Here is a 24,732-nt window from a genome sequence, read left to right as displayed (position 1 = left end):
CCTCTGTCCAATTATCATTACCGGCCCGCTTGCGGTCCGCTCAGTTTGCTTATTTCGGTCCACAATTTCTCGCGCTTCTTATTGTTTGCCCCCTTTCGTTGAGGGGCTTCTTCTCTGAACGCTGCGAGACTCTTTGTCGTCTGCTATGAAATCCGGCTCACTCACGGTCCGCTCGGTTTGCTTGTTTGGGTAAACAATTTCTTGCGCTTCCCTTTCGTTGAGGGGCTTCTGGTTTTCTGACCCTCACTCAGATCTACGTATTACATCAACCCCTCGTACCACGAGTTTTACTTCCTCTTTCCCTACTAGCACGCAAGGGTCTTTCTGCAGTCATAGTACAGGAAGTGTGAGTAGTCTCGATACAAGCCTGCCTTCTGTGTGATCATCATACTAATTTGCGATGTCTCCATCATCATTAGTCTATTAGTTTGTATATCAAAAAACATCAACAGCACTCCAGGATAAAAACACAAAAGCGAAAGATTGTAGTAAGTAGGTCAATGTCTGCGTCACTCATCTATTAGTTTGTAGGTGACAACAAAAGCGATACTCTAGGATAAAAACAGGCAAGTGCAAGGTCATGGTAAGTACATTAACAAGATGGTTGAAGGTGTCACCTTGAATCCAGCCTGAGATAAAAGTACGTGCTCAAATGGCCAGGGACACAAGATTACAGTAATGATCCACGACCAATCCCACACACACCAACGCTGCGCCGTGGCGACCTGCCTGCAGTACAATGATAGGATGTCAAAATCAGCTCATAGTTATATCACTTCAACATACCGTAAATTTCTTCTAGCTGTCTCATGGATCATTATGATCAAATGACCATATGTGCCAGAGACAGAGGAGAAAGGGCGCAATGACACCTATCATGTAGAACAGTAGGTGCTGGCCATTCAGATACCCAGCCCATAGAAGACACACAAAGAACATCACATCAAATACACTCAATGCAGGACAAATGCCATCGCCCAGACGGACTGCCATGAACTTGACTCCAGCCTTTTCGTTGTCTTTCTTGTCCTGATATGATATAATTAACACTAACATTTTGGAGTAGAACCAAATGGGCTAGTCACCTGACACGCGTAGATAGTGTCATAAAGACACGTCCAGCTAGGGAGGCACTGTTAGCTCCTCGGATAAACCAATACCTTTCTGGCACACTCACCAGCATGACGCGACTCCGACATTCAGGATCATGCCCCAATCAAACTCACCCGTAATTGCCACCCACATGAATGGGACGGCCCAGCTAGCAGCAAAACCTGGGAACTAAATAAGACAGTGCACAACTTTCAATTGCAAGAAAGCCAGGCTGCCATACCAAGGTACAAAGATGGCCAATACATCCAGCGCTTCATTAGTGGATAAGTCCCACCACATGCTGGGAGTCCAACAAGACTGAGTAACAGACTAGACTAACCTGTCAGAGAAGTCTCGATATTTTCCGAATAATCTACTCATGCTGTAGGGCCAGCAGTTGAGAACATGTAAAAGATGGCAGCAACGAGCATGATCAGAAGAACTGAGGCCTCTGGTATAGTGACAGCTCCCGACACGATTGGTCGGTTTTTTGACACGCTAGGTACAATAACATCAGCCGATGAATAGTGTCCCCCATGCATCTTTTGGCTTACCGAAAGGCCAGAACATGAAGTCAGACCCCACTGGAAACCAGTGAAGCCTGGTGAGCTCGAGCAATGATCTTGCCTTGGAGGGCATTTGTAACGAGTGTGTAAGGGGGAGAGGACTGGAGTGGAGGACCATATCAATCAGCCATACTCATTTTATATGCCTACGTGAGCAATGGAACAGCTTACAGCTGTGCCGTGAATGGGATAAAAGTAGAAATTGATACACTTCTCAAAACTTCTTTGGGCCTGGACCTCAGATTCGATCCTGATGCTTACCCCAGAGTGCTAAATGGAACAATCAGAACATAAGAAATTTTCATTGGTTTAAACAAATTGAATCATAATATTGCAACATTTGCACTTGGCTCAGGATCGACAGGTAATGCAGAAATCCATACTAAAAACCATTTTCAGTATGAGTACTCACCTGCGGGAGCACATCAGTACTAGTACCTTCGATGTGTTAATGTTGATATTAACAAAGTGCGCTTCATTATGTTGTAAGTGGAAGGAACGAGTCTCAGTATTGCAGACAGAACCGCTATGACATTGATGAACGAGTCTAGGAACAAAATAATGTAAGTGCGAGACAGTGTGCAAGGAAAACATAAACTGTACCGTACTCAAGCCTCAGGGTTGCAGATAGAACCGCCATGACGTTGATTATACCTAAGGAACGAGTCTAGAAACAGAATAAAGTAAGTGCAAGACAGCGTGCAAGGCAAACATAAACTGTACTGTACTCAGGCCTCAGGGTTGCAGACAGGACCGCTGAGGAAACAATACGACTAGTATAGAGTCTGTCATGGTGATCTTCAAGTGTTTGCTGCACATGCGACACCGCTCAAATTCTACCTAAGCATATTGCTCACTTGAGTGAACAGATGTGCACTCTTGCGAAGGCCTCGTCTCGTGCCATGTTAAACATCTCGCCACTAGTAGTAGTAACTCGGGAACAGAACACCACCATGACCACACACCGTTCTTCGTTCTGTGCCATGGCTGCGCCTTCGTCGCTCTGTATATGCTGCACACTTTGAGGTGCATTGTCTGCATTATGTAAATATCAATTCTAAGAAAGAGTATGGTGTTTGAGAAATAACAGGTCCAGGTGTACCCATAGGGTTGTTGTATTCCAGGACCCTGTAAAGGGTACTGGTTTCCGTGGAGGATATGAGTACCCCCGATCATACCAGACATTTTATATTGTTTGTTGATGTTTGATTGTTACATTTTCGTTCGGCTCCTGTCTCTCTTCCCTTTCCTAATAGACATCAATGCATCATGGCCTGCGGCCCTGCACATCTTCATCATCGCATTCTCATCTAGATATTGATCTTCTTGCTCGTCCTGTTGGGGTCTCATACATGGTCGAGCCCACTTATCATATCACATTGCATATCTACGGTTCATGTTTACGAATGCACATGGATTTTATTATTGCATTAATTATTAATATCAAAAGCAGGACATACCACATGTTCATCAGCTCCATTGATATCGACCCTTTGCAAGGAATTCTGGTCCTCAATTTTAGGAGACAGATTGTTGTATAATTCCTGGGCCAAAGTTATTGCGATGTCAACTGCGTGCAGCATGAGCTATACCATTCCTCAGAAAGGCTTCCGAAGGTAGGCTCGTGACCAGCCTGGCTTAAGTATATTCTGAAGGTCTAGTAGAGCCCATATCGCTTGGCAGAGCTTCCTAGTCCACACATCGCGCTCAGTGCAAGCAAAGCATCATTGTTTCATCGGCTTTGTCGTGCTCTACTTCATCCGACAGGTAATCAACGATCCAGTCAAAATCTTCACAGATGGGCTAACACTCATTTGAATCACTGCGACCAGGACAGATTATCACATTTTGTACTCCGAATCTGAAAGTTGATATCGGGGCAGTCCATCTTAGAGTGTGCGTGCACTGGCAGTTGTATCACGTCTTCTTTTAATGCCAAGGTTTCCTTATCATTAAGCTGGTCATAGGCGGCATGGCAAGCCATGAATGTATCGCGAATGAAACAACTTCGGGTTCACTAAAATTCATCATTCCAAAAAGGCTCGTCCACAGATTCTTTATCGATTTTCAGAGACTGTATGCAAATATGGGTCATAGCCTTGCCAAACTTCATGTATAGTCCTTGTCTGTCATGGCACACCTCGAAGTTATCACATCAATGTTAGAAGGCTGCTGAAACATCAAACTTAGGTTCAGCGACTATCCATCGAGGTACCATCAGAATCGCAGCCTATTCGTCAACCTTACTGGGCAACATGGTAGCCTTCATGGGTGTTGATTCCTTGCAAGAGTACCTCAATCATCTCCTCCAGGCCACTGTGGAATGCAAAGGCATGGATTATGGTAAGCGCTACATCTGAACAGTCATTGCAAGAAATTTGCATCACTTCATCCAAGTAAAGATGTGGTTGGGAAGAGGTGGACTTGATCTTTCTGCATGCAGTGAATGCCACACTGCCCTTGATCTCCGCATAGAGCTTTGTTAGCTGCTCGAAGAATATCAGCAACACGAACTACACTTTCGTCGGCCAGGTCTCCAGATTGACCCTTTAGACCCCACTACGTTTGATGACTTTCATTGAGGAGTTGCACGCTTACGAAAGACCAAGCTTCCGTTGTGGGTCAAGTGGTTGGTATCAGCGTAAGATATGAAGAAAGACATGTAGCTACTACACATTGTGAAAGGTTTCTATTTTGGAGCAGGTTTGAAATGAAATGAGTGACATGGAATTGAGAGGGTCCTGGGATGCCCAGCGGGCTGTTGTATTTAATAATTAAGGAGATGTGGAACATGCTGAGTCTTAGTCAGCGTCATAATCCACTTTTCGGTCCGACTCGGGAGAACGTTGCTCATAAACATTTTGAAAGAAAGCAGAGAGCAGCAGGAGAAAATGTTCAACCGGAAGGTTCACAGTGCTGACACGAATTCATTCAATACTTCAGGCATAGACTTCATGATGAGAGTCGCAAGCAGTTCACTTGGAAAAGGGTGAATCTGCCTAAATGACCTGCTCCTGTGGCAGCAACAAGTTCCAGAACAAAATGTTCCTAAAAAAGATTGAGCAGAGTCTGACCAATCAAAAGTCATATACTTACTCCGTTCTTAGCAAGAGAGAATGTCATATCAGCAATTGGGCCATATGCAGGTAATGAGTCACACAATGAAAGGTGAATGATGGAACGAGTCTTTGTCATAGCACTAGCTCCCGATGCTGCTCCAACTGCCATCTGTGTGGCTGTCTGTGAATCGCCGTATAGATCTGTGGCGCATCAGCAGAGTTTCAAAACCGAGTGGAAATGCAACCAACCATCGTCATTGTCTAAATCCATACTATCAGAAAAATTCATAGTGGCGGAAACACCAGTTTGCTGCGCAGGAAGCTCGAGAGGTACCTCTTCTCTAGCAGTCTTCATCAATACCGACGGTCCAACCATGCTGCCTACAAAAAGCAGGTCGTCATTTAGTAGTCTGGCGACAGCTGGTATGGTTGTCTGAGCAATAACGGGGAATAGCACTAGTTTGGATACAGTCCTCCCGTCAAGGATAATCTCGATGGGGTGTATCATGCCATCCTTTCGAATAACAAAGAAAGTCTTTTCATCGACAAACACGAGCCGACTACTTTCGAGATACAGGCCAAGGTCTTTGTCTGCTGGAGGCATTGGCATATCACTTACACGTGTAGCCCAGCCATTGACAGGAAGGGACACATGGCGAGCTGCTTGATCGACATAAATGATGGAATTGCTTGTGAGGACGATGACACCTCCAAGTGAAGTTGTGCAGGGGAGGAGAGACACGCTGTCGTAAGGGAGACCGTTGACAGCCGTGATAATGGGGTAATTTCGACCCATGAGATCCAAGGTGAATATATAGAGGCGAGCTGTGTCATGGTATGTTACAGTAACATGGCACGAGTCCCCCGCCAGCAGACAGCCCTCTGCCACTGCACGGCTATAGACGATACCGGAGTCTCACCATCTCTATGACGATAGATGACGATAGACGATAAGCGGCAACTGCCGGCTTAGATAAGCGGTCTGGACCGCACGTGACGATACATGACGACATAGGTCTAGAAGACCTATTTATGTTATCAAGATAGAAGGCAAGCCTCGTGCTGCCTCATGTACTGATAGAAGGATGCCTCATGGATCCTATCTACGATAGAAGCCCGCCTCATGGACACTATCTCTGACTCATGTAGATAAGCAGATTAGAACCCAGCTTTAGGCTGAGCTTAGATACGAAGAGTAGCCTTATATAAGGTCGAAGATTAAAGTAGACATTCCTTACTTTAATCTTACTAGGTTTACCCTTGAACTCCTTGTCCCGCTAAAGCTACCTGCTCGACATCGACTCGTACCTTCAGTGACGCCTCTCACTGTCTGTAAACCCTGCTATCATCTCAGCGTAACCCCTCGTTAAACCACCACGAGCTACGTTCGAGTACGCAACCTTTGCTTGTCTGTAAAGGCCGACGACTCTCAGCACTCGGTACCACTGTCGTGGTTGTCGCTGTTAGATTATCCTAGTCGCACACGACCGTTTGTCGTAACATGGTACTCCTTGAGACGACTATGTGGAACGTGTCATTGTGTGAAAATTAAGCAAAGTATGCCATGTACCCAGCCCACGTCTGCTCAGATTGGCAAAGCACCGCAACCGTTGGATTGTTGTATCCAGGGAGGAAAACAAAATCGATGACGTTCCAAATGCGCTCATCGACATTGTTGATGAGGTCTAGCATGAAACTTGGAGAGTATGGTATGTCCCTGTTGGTTGTTCAAATTTGTATCGAGCCAGAAGTGGGGGAATTCAGAAGAATGCATACCTTGTATGGTTTTGTTCTTATTCCATTACATCGAGTTCTGCTTGAGTCTGAAAGAATGGAAGAATAGTGAATGCGTCCTTTGGAAGAGATAGTGCTGCACAGCGGGACAAGGGGTCTGCACGCAATTCTGTTCTGAAAGAGGACTATCCAATGAAACCTGAAAACTGGTCACATATACACGCATCAATGAAGACAAACACCAACCATCTGAGGCGCTCGCTCATACATATGTATTGAAATGGTGACAAGATCGTGTGCAGCATCTGACCACTCAAGAAGAGCTATCTGTAATTATAATCAAGAACCGCTATGAGACGCAGAATACATGCCATAATACCTTGGTGTCCTTGAAGGACACTAATAGACGATCTAGTTGGTCGTCATAAGTTGACATAATGCGCACGCTCTCCATGCCAGTGACAGTTCCATGCAGAGTATGCTCTCACACAAAGTGAAAGCGTGACACCATTGAAGGATCTTTCTTTGCAGTAGCCTGTAATGCAACTAAGCTACCCTCCCCAGATTCAGGCTAGGTATTCACCTTTACAGAGCCCATATTAACCCACCCTTCTCCACCCTCATCCATCTCCACTTTGCCTTCCACAGCCTCAGTGCCTTTTCGTACATGAGCCCTTCGCTCAAGGCCAACCTATTAATTGGCTGAAAAAAATACTTATCGCAGTGAGAACGAAAAACAAGCAGACTTAGGACTGCCGTCAGGCAGATTCAGGGGTCCGAAAACGACGAGTGTTGGAAGAGGTCGACAAAGCCGATTCCCATGAATTAAAAATTCTCCAGAGCAAGGTCATAAGTTCGCACAGTGAACCCTAGCTAGTTTCTTGCAAACAGAACCTAGACTTGTCATTGGGAATACTTCTGGAATATATCGGGAATTGCCAACTGGGTTTAAATCATTGTCATTCTGTATATCAACTCTTCCCGACCTCAACATAATTTCTTTCCGACCTCTAGAGTACCATACCATGTTCATAGTATAATACTGTTACAGGGACTGCGCGTATTTTCATACTTTATATACTTCGAAACATTGTCAAAACATAATACTTAGTAGCAACGTTCCGAGTCGCGATTCCAGCATTTGTTTAGTAAGCTAAATTAGTCGTTCAATACAAGTACAGAGGATATGCAATTCCAGGCTTCTTGTCCGCTAACTATCTCGACTTCATATTTATAGTTAGAATGGAGAACACAGATAATCGAGGTGCTGGGGACATAACATGTAAGTTTATAGGTTCATTATGTTCTGCAGAAATTAAAGGTGTCGTCGGACTAGACGGAATGTTTAAAAGTGCAGCCTGTAGCGATGATGACCATGCCCCGAGGCGCATGAGAACTAATGACCGTGAGTTTTGATCAGATGTCGAATGTATTGTCACTCATGAGCCTGTGTGTCTGATAGGAAATTGTTGGGCAGCACCATCGCTGTTGGCAGATGAAGGCGCATGGCGAATTCTTGAACAGTTCCTCACTACTGACATGATGTACCCTCAGATGGAAAAGGCATTTTCTGCATACCTCGGCAGTCGATACATCGCGGACGACTGGAAGGATGCTAGAGACACGTTATTCTCTGGCGATGGCGATGACAGCATCGCCTTAGCAAACCTTGATGCATTAAAGGTCAAGCACATACCCCTACTGTCGTCTTCATTAAGGGTAAACAGCCGCCTCTCAAGCACTCCCATTCAACGACCGTGTAAACGCCCCCAAGTAAGTGTGTCATCATCTCTGATGACTGATACTAAACAACAAATATAGTCGAGGACGGACTCAAGCACTCATGCTCAACAACTGCGTAAATGTCTCAAAGTAAGTGAGTATATTATTCTGACAAATTTTATACTAAACAAATACAGCGAAATCCGTACACCATTACTGAAGCAGATGAAAGTGAAAGAGAAGAGGTAGATGTCGAAGATGAGGGTGAGGACGAGGTCGAAGATGCCCCTTCTGTGCGATTGCCTAAGGTTGCACACTTTTCTGGACCATCAGCTAAGGATAGGTTGGCTTCAGCATTCGACAACATTTTCGATAGGATCAGAGAGAGGCGATCCTTCTCATTAGAAATTCACCAGACTCACTCTTGCAAGGCTGCCTCATCCTCCCGTGCAATCGAAGGCAGAATGTACCTCCTCCATGTTCAGAGTATGTTCATTCTTAATGACGTGTGACCTTACTCATTGTATGCCAGGAAATGGCGCAGATTACATCGCTGAACACCTTAGGAGTCAAGGATTTCCCATTATGGTGTCAGCATGGGCAGCAGGCCAGTTGTATGTTGTCGCAGATAGCCCTAAAGCTATCTCAATGTTGCTTCCAGCCTCAGATAGTTTTGCCATTAAACAATACGTTCGGATTTCAGACGAGGAGCGTCAGGCAGTCAAACATTTAAGGTCCAAACTTCCCAACCCAGGGTGGGTGAGGATCAAATATGGAAAGTATAAGGGTGACATGGGATATGTCTTTGATTCTGATCAATCGAATGGTTTTGTTACCGTCTTGATCGCTCTCTGGGACTTTCCCTATCCCATGCCTGGTGGTTCTGTGGCCCTACTAGACTGATCCCGCCTCCCTAATAATGATCAAGCCATTCATGATATTATCCACAATGGAAAAGTCATGGGATGCTCTTATAAAGGCGAACTATACTATATGGGACTCTTAGTGAAACAATTTCACTGTGATCGCCTAGAAATCGTTGTATCTCCTCATGCTGATGACATCCGACTGCATATGCAGTCTGGGTGGGACACACCCTTCGTCAAGAAAACATTGTTAGCGTTTTTGATGCAATTCTTGCGCGTAGGCGACCCTGTCAAGGTCATTGCAGGAGGAATTTGCTCAGAGGCCAGTACAGTCGTCTCGACGGATCACACTATTGGCTCCGCGCACTTGGAAATAACCCTCGATGGACATCAAAGAGAAATTGATGTTCAGCTTGAAGATATAGAGCATATCTTTCGTGTCAGCGACGAAGTTCGAGTTGTTGCAGGTCCATACTTGGGTTTAGAGGGGCACATTATTCAGATATGTGATGATGTGTTCCACGTCTGTCAAGCAGTCTCCAAAGAAGAGGTTAGTTCCATCTGCGAATCAAAATAACTAGCTAACATTCATTATATAGGTACTCATTTCGAGGTACTACTTAGATCGTTGCCCATTGCATCACGCATTTCAAGCGTCGCTACCCATGCAGCAACGCTTCGAGCCTCTTCCTGAGTCCGATTCTATAGAAGTTGGGGATCACATAGAAGTGCTTGCGGGCGAGCACTGGAGGAAATGCGGCGTCGTGGAGTGGTTTTCTATGGGGGGCACCATGCTGTGGTTCCGGGATATGAACTTCACCTTGGCTGTCGATGATGTGAAATATAGTGTCGTACCGTCAAGAATTCAAGTTCCTACGACAGTTGTTCGGTGGACCAAGCTCCCCGATACCCTCGAGTACACACAGGAAAGGGGCTATGATGTGAGGCCCGGAGATGTCGTGAGTGTCGCCTGTGGGTCGGAGTATCAGAGGAAAGGGGTCGTGTGAAGCATTGACTTTCCAAACGCTCGCTTGACCCTTCTATCTGATAGTGATTACTCCCTCATGAGCATCAATTAATTTGGCTCAAGCATGTCTGACACTGCTAAAGATCGACATCCCAATCGGATTCGTGATAAAGGTATGCAACGCGAGCTTGGATTCCTTTAATAAGGTCATTGGCCAAGAAGTTTTTATTGTTGGGGGCGAATGGAAGGGATACCGAGCTACGCTATACAGCGTCGGTTCAGAGACTTGCAGAGTTGCTGTACATGGGCAGCCACGTATTACACTCAGTCGCCAGGACATTGTGACTAGGTGAGAGCGCCACACGTATATTTTCATGGTGATTAAGTTGTTAATGACTGTTAGCTATGGAATGAGATTGAATGGTGCGATGCTGGAGGGACCGGACCTGGTTTCTTTCTGTGAAATCTGGAAAAGATCCTATACAATAATAAAGCAACATCGAAGCATTACCCCCCCACCTATCCAGCTTCCAGCCAGTTCTTCGACCAGCGCAGATAGCAGCTTGCCGTCTTGGACTTCCTGGACCGACAACCAAGAGGGTACTGCGTTTCACGAATCATCGAACATCACACTCAGCTCATCGACATTTGACCCCTGGATTGTCAATCCTCGGGACACCCAGGATAATATTGATGCTAGAGCAGAGAAACTCCAAGAAAATGGCGGGTTTTCTTTGGAGGAATCAGATGTTTTGCTTATTTGATCGTATGACAGGCCCTCTACCTTGGTTAATGGGCAAGGAGTATTCCTCGATGTTTCTTCTGCATCACGCCATGTTGAAAGTCTCAGCAGGCTTCATGGGAGGCAGGTTACACAAACAGTTTGTGTCAATGGCTTGTCCCGACCCCTTTTGCGGTGCGAATGGACCTGCACCCGAGGATTGCGTCGCTGTATTCTGCACATCCAGTAATGCAGGTGCCGCGCCTCAACATTATCATATCCCCGCCAGGGATCTATATCCAGCTCCTCCATGTAAAAAAAACCAACTCGTCTTTGTTCTAGAAGGTGATTCTCGTGGTCGTATCTTTTCTGTCACAAAGTGTAATGTGAAGAAGAATACTGTTGAGGTTGCCATCTCACTGATGACTAATATCACTCTACATTTCGATCGGATATGTCTTGTGGAAAAGGCACAAACATGATAAGATAGAGTACATATTATACTTACTCGAGCAGTCATGAATCTATTTTTCCAGCGTACAATACGTTCTCGCACAGGTGCCTGGCACTCTTTCCAAGTCTCCCTGGTATGCCCTCCCCGTGCCGAACTTCTCACATGCTTTCCCAGGCCAAGAACTCCGGAGAGAACCCAGGAGAAGAAGCACCTTGGGGTATCTGAGCGAGGACAGGTACCAGGATGTCACTGGGCATATGGCGTTCAAGGTTGTCGGCACGATAATACTCTTCCAGCCATCTATACCTGTACATGATCACCTTATCCGAGAGGTCTGCGATAATCTTTTCCGCCTTTGTTAGCTCTTCCTTGACTCGATGTAACTCGGATCCTTCATGTATAAATTGTTCACTATTGCCTAAGTGAGCTTTTCATTAGACGCTGCGCAAATCTAAATTTCAAAACCTCACTCATAGTCTGTGTTCCTCTATGAATAAATCTGTTGTTTTGATGGGATTCCCTGCACATGGTGGGTCTTGTTGCAAGTTTTTCTGTAACTGCATTACTCACTTGAAGTCAGTGCCGACATCAGAGCTACTCAGTATGTGCACCAGGGAAATTTGGAAGCTTTAGGTGAACCTTCCATGAGTTTTTTTTACCGCGCACCATACTGAACCACTTACCTAAAGGTGATGTTACTTCCAACTAGAACACATTGTCTCAAACCCTGTTGAGAGGTCTGAGGTGTCACCGGCATGTTGCTGTGCATAATATGATGTTGATTGTTCCAACAGTGCCGATTCATATACCTTATATATATGACATGCCACCAGAGTCACTGGTGGGTGACATAATGTGCCATCAAAATTATTTATGAGTCTAGGACGCCATCATTAACTCTCGTTCTGATCCTGATGGCCTACACATAATACGCCATCCATAATATGTATGGTGTAGTGTGCCAAGGCTCGCTCTCTTTTCAATGCTGATGGTAGCAAAAACAGTGTGTTATCCAAAATTTGAGAAAAATGCACTGCCCTTCGTGCAAGGGCCAATGCTAACACTAATTAATTTATTATGTTTGATATTGTTCTGTATGCCTCGTAGTCAATAGATTGCTAATGCAATTGATGAATGCTCTATCTATAAAGTCTAACGCAGCATGATAAATTATTCTGTTAGAGTTTGTAGGTATCAACAACTTGCTATGGTGAGATGATTTGGTGTCACACCCTGAAAAACTGTTATTGATGGTACATTCTGCCATCATACACCATCCTTGTAAGGGCATGTATGTTTGACAAGATATCAGCAGCTTGCTACAGTAAGATAACCCAGTGTCTCATCTTGACATGCTGTCATTAGTTGCAGCATCATAAGCCATTCATACAGGACTATGTAGATTTGACACATTATTGACTCCTTGCTATGGCAAGATAGTTCAGTGTCACACATAAGCAAACTGTCAGTGATGGTGGAAACTGCCATCGGAGGCTACCTATCTAAAGCCAGATACATTTTTCAGAAATACAACACCTTGCTATGGCATGATAGCTCAGTGTCGCACATCGACACACTGTCAGCAATGGTGGAAACTGCCATTGGAGGCTACCTATCTAAAGCCAGATACATTTTTCAGAAACACAACACCTTGCTATGGCATGATAGCTCAGGGTCGCACATCAACACACTGTCAGCAATGGTGGAAACTGCCATCGGAGGCTACCTATCTAAAGCCAGACACATTTTGCCAACACCCAAAAATGTGCTAGTAGATCACACTTTGCTACCATAGGTCTATCAGTATCATAGCTTTGGTAGATCTCACCAGCGTAGTCTGCCTATCTATTCCTTTATCATTTCATCTGTAACTGTGATAATTAATTTTTATATTGTGCATTAGATAAAGTTAGCTAAAGCTCTGCCATTCTGTAGTCAAATGCCTGATGCATTGGGACAATGGTATTGAGCTAGTGATGATGTAAAACAGTCAGTAAATGAATGTGACAATGTCAGATAACTCACAATGTTCAAAATGTGTGCATATATGCACCGTAAATAGCACTTACTTGTTGCAAGAACAGACAACTGTCGAGTGGGTGGGATCAGTAAATGGATTGGGCCATGAAAAGGCCTAATACTTATCTTGTTAGTGGCCAAGCGAGAAAGTCATGTGCCAGAGAATACTAAAACAAATCTATCCGGGGCACATGCTTGTCAGGATTATCTGCGATAAAAGAAATAATAGCCCCAGATGTGACAATCTGCCCAAAGTGTTACATAGAGACTATGTAATCAAAACTCCGCAATGCTGAAATGCTTTACACCATGCACCGTGGAGCGTGAAAAGGCATTGCGGCAAACATGTGACATAGTGTGACAAAGTGCGCGAACTCTAGGGAAAATGCACTTTTCTGTGCAGTAACTCTCCGCTGGACTCAAAACGTCGATTTTCGAAAAAAGAAACTAGCAGAACTTGTACTTTTGATGTCACGCTATTGAACTGTCAAAAAATCAATTTTGTTTGTTTGTGCGATGTAGGGTAATAACCGTTTTGCCAAAAATGTGCGAACTCCCGTAGACATCTAGTACCTTCTGAGAAACCAGGACCATCAGGTAACTGATCCAAAAATAACAAATCCTTACAAAGCTTTATCTGGTCTACAATCTACATAATATCCATCAGAATTGTAACCCACAAGATAAAGCTTTAAATACCTGGACTTAGTCGGACAGAAACTGCCAGATACATATTTGTGACAGTAGTTGTGATTATCTGTCAGGTTGTCACCAGAATGGTACATATTGCAACATCCACCAGTCATGGTAAGGGAAGTCTGAGTTGATGAGAGTGACCACTGACATCTGATCGAGGACCGGTGGTAATGCACTACAATTCTGCTATGCCTTGGTTGTAGTATGTAATCTTTGATTATTTTTTCTTCATTTGCAATCTTTGAATAAATGCCAGTATCATATAAGATTTTATATGGCTGGAGTGTGTAGGACTGACACCATCTACAGCACAATGGAGTCAAATATCTGCAACACAATGCCAAGCTATGTCTGCATGATTGCCTTATGTAAGCAAGGCCTGCCATTGCACGATTGACAGCAACCCCCTCGATGCTAGCATCAGGTAAGAGTTTGTCAGGCTAGCCTGTGATGCTCAAACCTACTGAGTACACAATTCAGACAATGACCAGCAGTGCATTACCACCCTACCCAACATTGACAAGATTCAATAATCGTAAGCATGGTTAGTTTATCATTGTAGGCTCTGCAGTGTCTAAAAATATGTCTGCATCAAGACAAACTTATGTATAGCTAGACTGTGTAGGACCAACACCGCCTACAGCCCCAGGATGCCAAACTTCTACAACTCATTACTAAGTTGTGTCAACGTGGTTACCTCATGTAGGCCAAGATTGCCATTGTGCCCTCGAAAAGAACTCTGATATAATGTATGTAGTTGTGCCATTCTGCTAAGTATACAATTCAGGTGACGACTGGCAGTGCATTGCCATCCTGCCCGACCTTGATAAGATATGGCCATTATATACAACATTAGTGAGAATTTTTTTCATTCACAAATTCTCTCTAAATGTTGGAGTTGGCTAAAGTCTTCGTATGCAAGATTGTTTTGGATTGGGGTTGCCTTTAGTCCAAAAGTGCTGAACAATCATAGTGCGATGCATTCCATCAGATTGATCATTGAAGCTCAAGCAAAATGTTAGTCGCAGGTCTTGTTTTGCAATGCCTGCTCGTGCGGATCAATATGACATATGAGAATGTACTGCGCAATCGACCATCATTTTTCAGCCAAACGGCTTCTCTCACGATCACTTAGAAGCCATAAACAATATAGCATTAGGTTTATATACTAGAGAGGGACATAGACGCTATGAAGAAACTATGTTCGGATTCGACATCTGTTTTAACGCAAGACATTTTTGTTGGATCTTCGATAACGCGCTGTTGGCGGTGATAGGTCGTTTGGCAGTGGCAGAAGTGGGAAAGACTTGTCTGGATACATGGCAATGTGTGAGCCGGCGACAAAATACAGAATGATGAAAATACCGATTCCACCACATCAGTAACTCATCGACTTCTCTTGATTCATCAGGGTCCTCCAGGAGATCAAGGAGGCTATGGTAAAATGTCTCTGAGTCAGTAGCTGTGTCAGTCCTTGAGAACACCGAGGATGAGCTTAGAGCAAATCAGACCTTCAGTCAAAGTTAAGATCGCCTACCGAAAAAAAGTATGGTGCAACTGAACCTGAGTTGTGATATAAGCTAGAGAAGCAATGGTGACAGAGTTCATGCTGTGGAGGCGAGCATTTCTGGATCGCGTGGCTTTCGGTTCCTTCTCAACTGAACTTGGAGATGTGAAGACGTGCTTGTAAGCCTAGTGGAATGCAACTTAGTGAGAGGACTTCGTGAAAAGACGTGTATCACACACTGATACAAGCAAGTGGCTCCTGAGGAGACCACACCACGGATCATCAGGGTCATAAGTCTGGTGGGTGTACACAAAGATGGGCCATTGATCTCCGCAGACTAACATTTCGCCACTTCGGAGATTTTCTTTGGTCCTATTTACAAAGAAGTGCGAAGAGTTGTTAGGAGTATGATCGTTAGCAAACAAAAGCATACTGTGAGTCATTCCAGTCTAGTCCAGCGGGACAAAGTAAGGACCCTGTAAGTTCATGGTTGAAGCCACAGTCGATCTTTGAATTTCTGTGTAAAAAAGGCTGGATCGCTTCTCCTTTCGGGGAAATCCAATCAAGCACTGTGGACTTCAATGTTTTTGCCTCTCGCACCTGAGGCTCCCTTGCCAATCTGTAAATTACAACTTGGAGCAGGAACTCCAGCCATGCAGAGAACGATGTACTAGCTCTCTGATGTGAAGAATGTCCTCTTCGGACCCATTTTTCAATCGCTCCAGAAGGCCAGGGTATGAATCTAAGAGCTGCTCAAAGACACGGTGTTCTCTCCACTCTCTGCCAAGTACGTCAGTCAGCGAAATAGAAAGATACATTTTCTTTACTCGGAGGAAAAGTGCTCCAGCGGAGTATCTTCCATCTGCTCGAGTCTCAAGATACCATTGGTGAGCAGTGAAGAGTAGTTGCACAGTGCAAATACTGTTCGACCAAAGTGTCGTCCATGGGAGACGAGCGGATCAGATGTGGAGCTAGGCGACAGGATGAGTATAAAACCTTGGCCAACGCTGGAGCAGCTTACGCTTTTTTTCGGGGCCCCATTTGAAGGGCTGATGAGCCTTGTTTATTTGGAATATTGGAAGCGGTGTCCTCGGTGGTCATGAGAGTAAGAGAAGAAAGGGTAGCCTGGGCTTTGCCAATGCTGAATTCAATTTTTATCCGGGACATTACATAAACAACAAACATTATGGCGGCCAAGTTATGGCTGGTGGCCAAAATGACTAGCGGCCAAGTCATATGGGATGACCGGCCCGAACCGGCTGCCAACTTGGACGACTAAGACGCCATGGAAGAATAAAAGCTCTTTTTAACATGCATCTGCTGTAGCTTGTCGCCAAGAATATATTCGCCACTATGCAACAATCCTTCAGTCAGACATTCAAACTGCAAGGAAATCACATTAACTTGAACTTACAGTAAATCTGATGCGACTCTTCTTGCGGTGGGGTTTGCTAACTTAAATACCTTTCATTAGGATCGAAATGCCAGGTAGCATTAATCAAAGGGAGAAGCTCACCAGTTACAGTGTAAGGTTCGTCAACCCCGTCACCAGTTGTTCCCAAAGTTCACCATAGACTAGGGAGTCGGATATTGACAACAACTGCTCCCCGGAGCGAAACAGCAAGGCTCCTCCTGACGGTGCAGGCAAGATAGACCAAGAAACAGGTGAGGTGGACTCCATCGCTGGGCTCAAAGAGCAACTGGAGCTTGCAGAGTTGGGTTGCTCGAAGCTCGGAGAACTATACAGAAAGTACAGACTTTGTTGGTTGGAGGAGAACTATCGGGTAAGGGTGTTGGAACAATATGCACCACACGACATCGATACTTGTTCAGCCCATCAGATTGCTTGGGATGCTCCATCTCCCATTGGAGGTATGTCCGATGCACACCACCCATAACAAACTGACCATCCTGTGCAGACGACGACGATGTCGTCGTCGAAGTTGTGAATATGGAAGTCATGTCGTGATATTGTTGTATTTGTGCGTAGCATAGTGAATTGTCAAGTTTTGTCTGAGCATTTTGGCATATCCTCGTGGACTGATAGAAATAAAAGCCAATCTGGCACCCCAGCGGCCCTTGCACGCTGTGCTATGATAAGTCGCAACATTGATGATAATCAGTGAACTCCCTACAACACATTCATCAGCAAAGCATGCAAATAGAACAAAATAGTCAATTTACCGATAGCCGATCCCAAAATCCATGAACGCGGACTAATGCGGGTTGAACAAGAAGGAAGCAACGTGAAGGACAAGAATTGAGGTCCAGAAGTGCATCAAATAAGGCGTTCAAAGTGCCATAGTAACATAGAGAAGACTTGTCAAGGTCCCCATGCCCAGGTAAATGCTCGGTCCAGCGAAACGAGAGAAGAGACTGCTGAATGAGATACGGGTACTTGCGAATCCACGTCCTGTCACGATGTATCGGGCACCACCGAAAGTCAGGTTGCTAATGATGGAGTGCGTGTAGATTTGAGTAGAAAATATGTCAGAAACAGGGGAGAAGAACATGAACTGCTTCCCAAGACGAATAATGGGATGACCAGTTCCACGTCTCACTAGTTCTGTACAAGCGTCAAAACTGCACCCCACTGAAGACAAGAGAATCACGCATACCCTGAATGAACAGCGGCAGTAAGGCAATCATGAACTGCAAGGAGACACTGATGATGCAACAGTGAATCCAGTCAAATACGGGTGTCAAGTTGTACCAGTCATCCATGCTAGGTAGAATAGTGCCAACGGAAGAATACTGACATGCCAGGATAGAAAATGTTTCTAAGAACACTGTTGCAAACACAATCAATTGGTCGTAAGAGAAGATATAAGATGACTAACATATTGTTGATGTAGAAATCAGGGTGGCCGTAAGGAAATGGCCGATAGGCCCGGGGTCCATGGCAGGCGCATATTGTCGACGTCATCCCTCCAAAGAGCCATTCCAGCATATGCAGCAGAGATAGTAGGGTAGAAATGAAAATACCAGTTGGTAGAAGACATCAGTCAACTAATCTCGGCATTAATCAGGGCAAGTGATAAAGTTGTGGTTGACTTGCCACACCAATGCAGCGACCCATGCTGGAAGATGTATCTGGTTTCTGAGAAATTGATCAATTCGAATTGAAATCAAGATGCCTGGAAAACAAGCAGTTTCTCTTGAACACGGCAAAGCATATCTAACTGATTAAAACTTGTGAGAGCGACCTGGAAGGACATGAGTCAGGATGAGAGATACTTTAGAGCCATACTTGCCACAGCGTAAATCACGATGTAATACACCGATCCCATGGCCCCAACCTCAGGTTTTTCTGTACCCGATCCTGATCATAACCTACGTATATCATAATGTTAACTATGCGAAAGCAAACTGATATCATAAAGAAACGTACTGATCAGTATGTGTGACAGCAAGTGCAAATCTGCAACATACGCCACGCTCGCCAATTTCGGACTCGTCTCCATCCTTGAGGATCTTGTGATTGTGAATAAATTCACACTAGATCTAAGGATGCACTCGGTCTCCAATGTCCATGATGGAGCGCGGGTAACTTCTAATCTTAGTAGTAGCGCTTTTCTGAATAATATATTGTCTGAAAATGACGATAAGCGGACTAGGACTAGTTGAATACTCGTCATTTACCTTTGATAGAATCATTTCGCATCCAGGCAGCCTTGAAGCGTCAAATTCTCCAATCGACTACATAACCTATCATCTCACTGTCGATTAATTGTCAATGATGAAGAGAGTCGATCGGTGACCTATGATAGTCATCCGCCTCGCCGAGTAATACTGATTTACTATGACATTAATATTGAGTAGCATTTCAGAATTCACATCATGAGACATACCTTCGAGTCAATGAAAGAAAGGTTCTCAACTTGAACAAGATGACTTTGAGCAGTGACTCAGCATGGCGATCGGTCACGTGGAAGGAGGCTGACGGAATCATAAGTTGTAGAGAAAAGATATTACATATGGGTATATATATTCCCGGACCTCATACGTAGTACATAAAAGTACAAAGTGCCACTTCAGTTTGTGATAGCTACAAACTACTAGCAACGTGCCATACAGGTATTTGATATAGTCCGCAGAGATAAGGTCTAAGACAACTCAAAGTATTACTCAACTTCAAAGTCAAAGCTGTCCTCATTGTCAGTGTCATGGTCCTCGCCATAGTAACACAATTCGTTGGCTTGAGGTGGCGGAATAAATCCATTGAAAGACGACGATGTACCTGCAAAGTCATCAGCTATTAAAGACCATATTGTTGATCAGCGTGCCCACAGATATTGTCAGAGCAGTCAAATTCACGGGCATTTGCGATGGCCACTGTATAAAGTTCTATCTCAGCTTGGGCGTGGCGCATCTTTGTTACGCTGACCGTTGGTCGGCATGTGCGAACTTGGATAGGTCTTCTTAGCGACAGCTCGAGTGAGCCCAATGAAGCTAAGGGTGGTTCTCGGCTTGACGGAATGTCAAGGGTTCCTCCGGTTATCTCGGTAAGACGGCGCTCGTCGAGATACAGGGCTAGCGGATATGGCTAAGGCGCGGGGAGCGACTTAGAAGTGCAGTCTAGACAGTTAAGCTGGGAGGCTTAACTGAACAAGTTTCAGGATTGAACCAAGTAGATTAAAGTAAAGTCTAAGTACAATAATCTGTCTACTTATATGTGCTACATGTAAGTGTTCAAGCTCAGTCTGTATCTATAGTATATCTGCGGATCTATGTCTATCAAAGATAAGAGTACATGAGGGCGGTCATGAGTACAGATAAGATACATGAGGCTTAACCTCTGATCAAGCATGCAGCGCCAAGTGCGACTGCGCAGGTACATGAGGCGCCAGGAGGTGCTCCAGATATTCATGAAGCAGCATGAGGTATACATGCTCTGATCTAGGGTGACCATGAGGTGTACAGCCTCCATGGATCAGGTACAAGGCCGTCTAGGCCAGGGGCGGTGTCACAGCGGTCCAGACCGCTGTCTTTCTAAGTGCTGGCGGTGTGCCACCGCGCTGGGAGTCTAGCAGAGTGGGGCTAGTGTAGGCGTTACAGATGCCTGTAACAATCTTGGCCTGCAAGGTAAACCACTCCAACCCAATGTTGCGCTGATATGGATAGTCACTGTTAACGACGTGAGTTTGTGTCATCAGTCGTGCCTGGCAGGCTTGTTCTGTACAAAATGCACTGTAGAAGGTTTCTTGAACATCGACAGCGACCCATGTGCTCAACAGGGGTAATGAGGGGCCCACGCACTTCACACAATGGTGAGAGCAGTATAGTAGATTAATCACATCACTGACATTCAACATGACGAATGCCCATCTATCTTCATGGGCAATTATCGGTCCAGGTTTCGAAAGTGTAGACTGGTCCATGTAAGAGCACATTTCCATGAAAAGTTCACCTCGAAGAGGGTAGCCGTGCGGAGCCCCTTCAGTGACAAATTCCGTATTATATGGGCCACCCGGCCTACATAATATCCCGTATCAGATGGGCCAGCGGACCATGGGCCTATGTTGTGTATATCCTCAATGACGACGGATGGGCCGGGTAACATATTATTTCCGATGGAGACGGGTGGGCCCATGTATGCCAATGATATATATATCCTTGATGTTGACGGATGGGCCAGGGGAATATGATCATTCATGGAGATGGGTGGGCCCATCTGGGTAATATGTAGAGTAGGATATTATAGACAGCTGGGCTGAAGAGAGATGTGAGGCAAATATTGTCATATAGATGGGTGGGCCAACAGGGGTGTATTACATATACGGGTGGGCCAGGGTAGGGGAATATTACATAAATGGGTGGGCTGACATGGGGCATATTACATATACAGGTGGGCCGATGTGGGGAGTATTACATATACGGGTGGGCCGAGGGTGTGATAAAATATTTATTACATAGACAGGTGGGCCGAGGTGGGGTATAATTATATAGACGGGTGGGCCAAGGTGGGGGATATTACATAGATGGGTGGGCTGACGTGGGGGAATTGTACATAGATGGGTACATATATGGGTGAGCCTAGATATGTTTCATCAAGACATACAGCTGATGTAGCCACCAGCGAATCAAACATGTACACTATGAGTGCATATACCTACCATCGACCACCGAATCTAAACCCCTAAGCACGAAAACATGAATCAACCATGTGTGGCATTGACCAATAATTGAGGACTGAAGTGGAAAAACCCCAAACCGAGATTTACCAAGCCCTGAACCCCAAAATTGTGGACTGCTGGGTCTCGGGGGTGGGCACTCGGGACTTGGGACTTGGGAAATTTGGGGAGATCAATAAAATTTGATTTACAACCAAGTTGATTGACAAACACATTGACTTACCCATTTTTGAAATATATTTTTGTTGTCTCACATACTGAGTTCCGAGTTCCAGGACCCCTGAATCCTGAAACCCGGCAGTCCACAATTTCGGGGTTCGGGGGTTGGTAAAATGTGTATGGATATATGAAGGGTTGATTTAAACATTTTTAAAAGATGTCTCATATCAAATGTCAAGTCCCAAGTTTTGATTTCCGGGTTTTGGGAGTGCCGAGTGCCGAAGCCCGGAGTCCTGAAACCCGGAGTCACAAAACCCGGAAATCAAAACTCAGGACTTGACATTTGATATGAGACATCTTTCAAAAATGTTTAAATCAACCTTTCATATATCCATACACATTTTACCAACCCCCAAACCCTGAAATTGTGGACTGCCGGGTTTCGGGTTTCGGGGGTCTCGGAACTCAGAACTCGGTATGTAGGACAACAAAAATATCTTTCGGGGTTCGGGGGTTAGTGAAATGTTTATAGATATACGTAGGTTAATTCAAACATGTCTGAAAAATTTTGTTCATCTCAAATGTCAAATCCTGAGTTCCAGGTTTCGGGACTCGGCACCCGGCACCCAGCACTTGGGGTTCGGCACTGAAAATTTGACATTCGGGTGTTCGGGTTTTGGGTGATATCTAAATCACAACAGCTTCGAGTTCTGCCAAAGCGTGAAACTTGAAACCCAGTGTGCAACATGTTGATTTTTCATTTATATCACACAAATCATCGAGTTCCGAGTGCCGAGTGCCGAGACCCAAAGCCCGAGACCCGAAAATATGTACACAACATGTCCATTTTTCACTCACTGCACAAATCACCGAGTTTTGAGTGCCAAAGCATGAAACTTGAAACCCAGTGTGCAACATGTTGATTTTTCATTTATATCACACAAATAACCAAGTGCCGAGTGCCAAGTGCCGAAGCCCAAAGCCCGAGACCCGAAAATATGTATATAACATTTCCATTTTTCACTTGTTGCACAAATCACTGAGTTTCAAGTGCCGAAACCCGAAACTCGAAACCCAGTGTGCAACATGTTCATTGTTCATTTACATTACACAGATCATTGAGTGCCAAGGGCCGAATACTGAAACCCGAAGCCCAAAAACATGTATGCCACATGCCCATCTACTCATTGCACAAATCACCAAGTGTCAAGTGCCGAAACCCGAAACGCGGTACTTCAAATGGACATGAATTCTGTCTTTGTATGTATTATCCATTGGTGTAGGGTTGAAATAACTTGGGAATTGTATTTGTCAGTGCTCGGTAGTTGGTAGTTGGTGGTTGGTAGTCAATATAGGCAAATGATAATGAAAAATGAAAGTTGTTATTACACTTAACTTCCTTACCGAAGGTTGTAGTCTGAGTCTAGGGGAGTGTATTGGTGTTACGCACTCAAATAGATCTGTTAGGCGGAGCCCTAAGAGGGGCGTCGTCCGCTAACGTTCGTGACGTAACCGGAAGGATCCGGTATAGCAAGTGAGACTGGCGACGACGAGTCGGCAGCGGTCACAGTACGCGCGTGTCACGTGACTTCGTAGACGGATGTCTTGAGAAGTCACTCAAGGTCAGGACTGTCTTGTCCAGACGATGAGGTCGATCGAGGTAGACTTAGCCGCGAGGAGCGACTAAGAAAAGATACTAGAGACTGAAGCTGAGGGGGCTTCAGAGGGAAGTATGTTCCAGGGAAGATTGAGTAGATTCAAGTTAGGGAATCTAGTACAGGGTGACCGACTACTTATACTAAGTGGAGAGGGTTAAGGGCAAGGCTACCGCACAGTAGGTAAGGGTAAAGGGGAAACAGGAATGGTATAGGTGCGCTGGCATCAGAGCCGGATTAGTGATGGATGGTTGAATGTAGAATGAGACCGAGAAACGTTGGAACGGACCAACGGTAAGAATACAACGTGCGGGAATCCGCAGTCAGGGGAAACAGAAAGAGGAAAGCCACATTGGTGGCACGAGTCAGACCGAGTCAAAGATGCGGGACCACATTGGTGGTCGAATCAGGAGAGGAACGTGCATGCACGTGCATAGAGGCAGGCGATGCGAGGGACGGGAACGGTCCCGAGGATCCGGTCAACGGAAAGGCGGTAAAGGAGGACGAGCCGGTAGATGGTGAGGGCGAGGATGAGGGGAAAATGATAGGGGGGCCATGTGACCGATGTTACTTGTAACAATTGGTAGTCTTTTCTTGTCCATCAGTTATCATTTAACCGAGATATAAGCTAAAGAAATCTGAAACATCAGCGATAATGAAAAAATGAAAGTTATTATTATGAGGAAGTGAAATGGGTAAGAAATTGAGTGTGGGAAACTTCAAAGACCCAAAGCATCGAAAATGGTTAGTTGAGCAGTGGTAGGACTTTAATGCTGGGTCAACTCATATTTTCACTATATCCCTTCTACCCATCCCCTACCCTCAGGGCAGTAGGCAGTATGCGTTCCTTGGGTAGTTTATGATCTATCCTACATATTTGTAATGATATTTTCGGCCTGAATCATATATAAATGTGACTTGGTATAAAAGATGTCTATTGTCACTCTCCACACATATGTCATTTTGCCTATCATTACATCAATCCTTCATGAATCTTTCTAGGCTTTTAAGCTATTATAATGGATGTATATGGGTGTTATTCCAGGTCTCTCATCACATCACAGGCTTGTTATGTTGGATATCTTGACATAATGTGCAAGTCTCGCTATTAATATTCATTCTTTTATCTTTACACTCACTTACTGCACACATGTATTTCATTTGTCATTATTGATGTTTCAGATTTCTTTAGCTTATATCTCGGTCACATGGTAACCAATGAATGAGAAAAGACTACAAATAAACTCACCTAGACTCGGACTACAACCTTCATTAAGCTGACTACTGATTCCCGGGTACCGAGTATCAAAACCAAATACTGAGTACCAATTACCATGTACCGAGTACTGCATAATGAGTAACAAGATAACCAATTGACAAG

At 44.8% G+C, this 24,732-nt stretch overlaps 8 protein-coding genes across 8 annotated transcripts; 2 read left to right on the top strand and 6 right to left on the bottom strand.

Annotated features, from left to right (window-relative positions):
* Nucleotides 1-311: 311 nt before the first annotated feature.
* Nucleotides 312-1,634, bottom strand: F5147DRAFT_623952 (uncharacterized protein; the record flags this gene model as incomplete). The annotated part of the gene is made up of 6 exons (XM_041432645.1): nt 312-729; nt 787-1,029; nt 1,086-1,122; nt 1,178-1,274; nt 1,334-1,422; nt 1,498-1,634. The coding sequence occupies 5 exons, from the start codon at nt 1,632-1,634 to the stop codon at nt 808-810; spliced, it is 582 nt and encodes a 193-aa protein (XP_041299934.1). The 3' UTR covers nt 312-729; nt 787-807.
* Nucleotides 1,635-4,610: 2,976 nt separating this feature from the next.
* F5147DRAFT_785403 (uncharacterized protein) lies at nt 4,611-5,555 on the bottom strand (the record flags this gene model as incomplete). The annotated part of the gene is made up of 3 exons (XM_041442915.1): nt 4,967-5,555; nt 4,755-4,918; nt 4,611-4,706 (listed from the first exon to the last, which is right to left on the bottom strand). The coding sequence occupies exons 1-3, from the start codon at nt 5,511-5,513 to the stop codon at nt 4,611-4,613; spliced, it is 807 nt and encodes a 268-aa protein (XP_041299933.1). The 5' UTR covers nt 5,514-5,555.
* Nucleotides 5,556-7,792: 2,237 nt separating this feature from the next.
* F5147DRAFT_766471 (uncharacterized protein) lies at nt 7,793-10,770 on the top strand (the record flags this gene model as incomplete). Its single annotated transcript, XM_041440782.1, has 9 exons — nt 7,793-7,856; nt 7,914-8,224; nt 8,273-8,323; nt 8,371-8,659; nt 8,706-9,050; nt 9,102-9,589; nt 9,639-9,998; nt 10,150-10,355; nt 10,410-10,770. The coding sequence occupies 9 exons, from the start codon at nt 7,793-7,795 to the stop codon at nt 10,768-10,770; spliced, it is 2,475 nt and encodes an 824-aa protein (XP_041299932.1).
* A 4,313-nt stretch (nt 10,771-15,083) lies between these two features.
* On the bottom strand, nt 15,084-16,504 carry F5147DRAFT_563507 (uncharacterized protein; the record flags this gene model as incomplete). Its single annotated transcript, XM_041430679.1, has 8 exons — nt 15,084-15,207; nt 15,262-15,390; nt 15,434-15,588; nt 15,643-15,775; nt 15,837-15,996; nt 16,050-16,183; nt 16,231-16,374; nt 16,425-16,504. 8 exons carry the CDS (start codon nt 16,502-16,504, stop codon nt 15,084-15,086), a joined length of 1,059 nt encoding a protein of 352 aa, XP_041299931.1.
* Nucleotides 16,505-16,884: 380 nt separating this feature from the next.
* Nucleotides 16,885-17,372, top strand: F5147DRAFT_647034 (uncharacterized protein; the record flags this gene model as incomplete). Its single annotated transcript, XM_041433174.1, has 3 exons — nt 16,885-16,934; nt 16,983-17,275; nt 17,323-17,372. 3 exons carry the CDS (start codon nt 16,885-16,887, stop codon nt 17,370-17,372), a joined length of 393 nt encoding a protein of 130 aa, XP_041299930.1.
* Nucleotides 17,373-17,694: 322 nt separating this feature from the next.
* Nucleotides 17,695-18,304, bottom strand: F5147DRAFT_766468 (glycosyl transferase; the record flags this gene model as incomplete). The annotated part of the gene is made up of 3 exons (XM_041440781.1): nt 17,695-17,969; nt 18,022-18,192; nt 18,244-18,304. The coding sequence occupies 3 exons, from the start codon at nt 18,302-18,304 to the stop codon at nt 17,695-17,697; spliced, it is 507 nt and encodes a 168-aa protein (XP_041299929.1).
* Nucleotides 18,305-19,527: 1,223 nt separating this feature from the next.
* Nucleotides 19,528-19,775, bottom strand: F5147DRAFT_766467 (uncharacterized protein; the record flags this gene model as incomplete). The annotated part of the gene is made up of 2 exons (XM_041440780.1): nt 19,528-19,643; nt 19,694-19,775. 2 exons carry the CDS (start codon nt 19,773-19,775, stop codon nt 19,528-19,530), a joined length of 198 nt encoding a protein of 65 aa, XP_041299928.1.
* Nucleotides 19,776-20,352: 577 nt separating this feature from the next.
* On the bottom strand, nt 20,353-20,784 carry F5147DRAFT_766466 (uncharacterized protein; the record flags this gene model as incomplete). Its single annotated transcript, XM_041440779.1, has 2 exons — nt 20,353-20,661; nt 20,710-20,784. The coding sequence occupies 2 exons, from the start codon at nt 20,782-20,784 to the stop codon at nt 20,353-20,355; spliced, it is 384 nt and encodes a 127-aa protein (XP_041299927.1).
* Between the last annotated feature and the right edge of the window lie 3,948 nt (nt 20,785-24,732).

Source organism: Suillus discolor (assembly GCF_016758755.1).
Source record: "Suillus discolor strain FC423 chromosome Unknown F5147scaffold_1, whole genome shotgun sequence".
Classification (NCBI taxonomy): Eukaryota; Fungi; Basidiomycota; class Agaricomycetes; order Boletales; family Suillaceae; genus Suillus; species Suillus discolor.
This window is presented reverse-complemented; position numbering and strand designations above follow the sequence as displayed.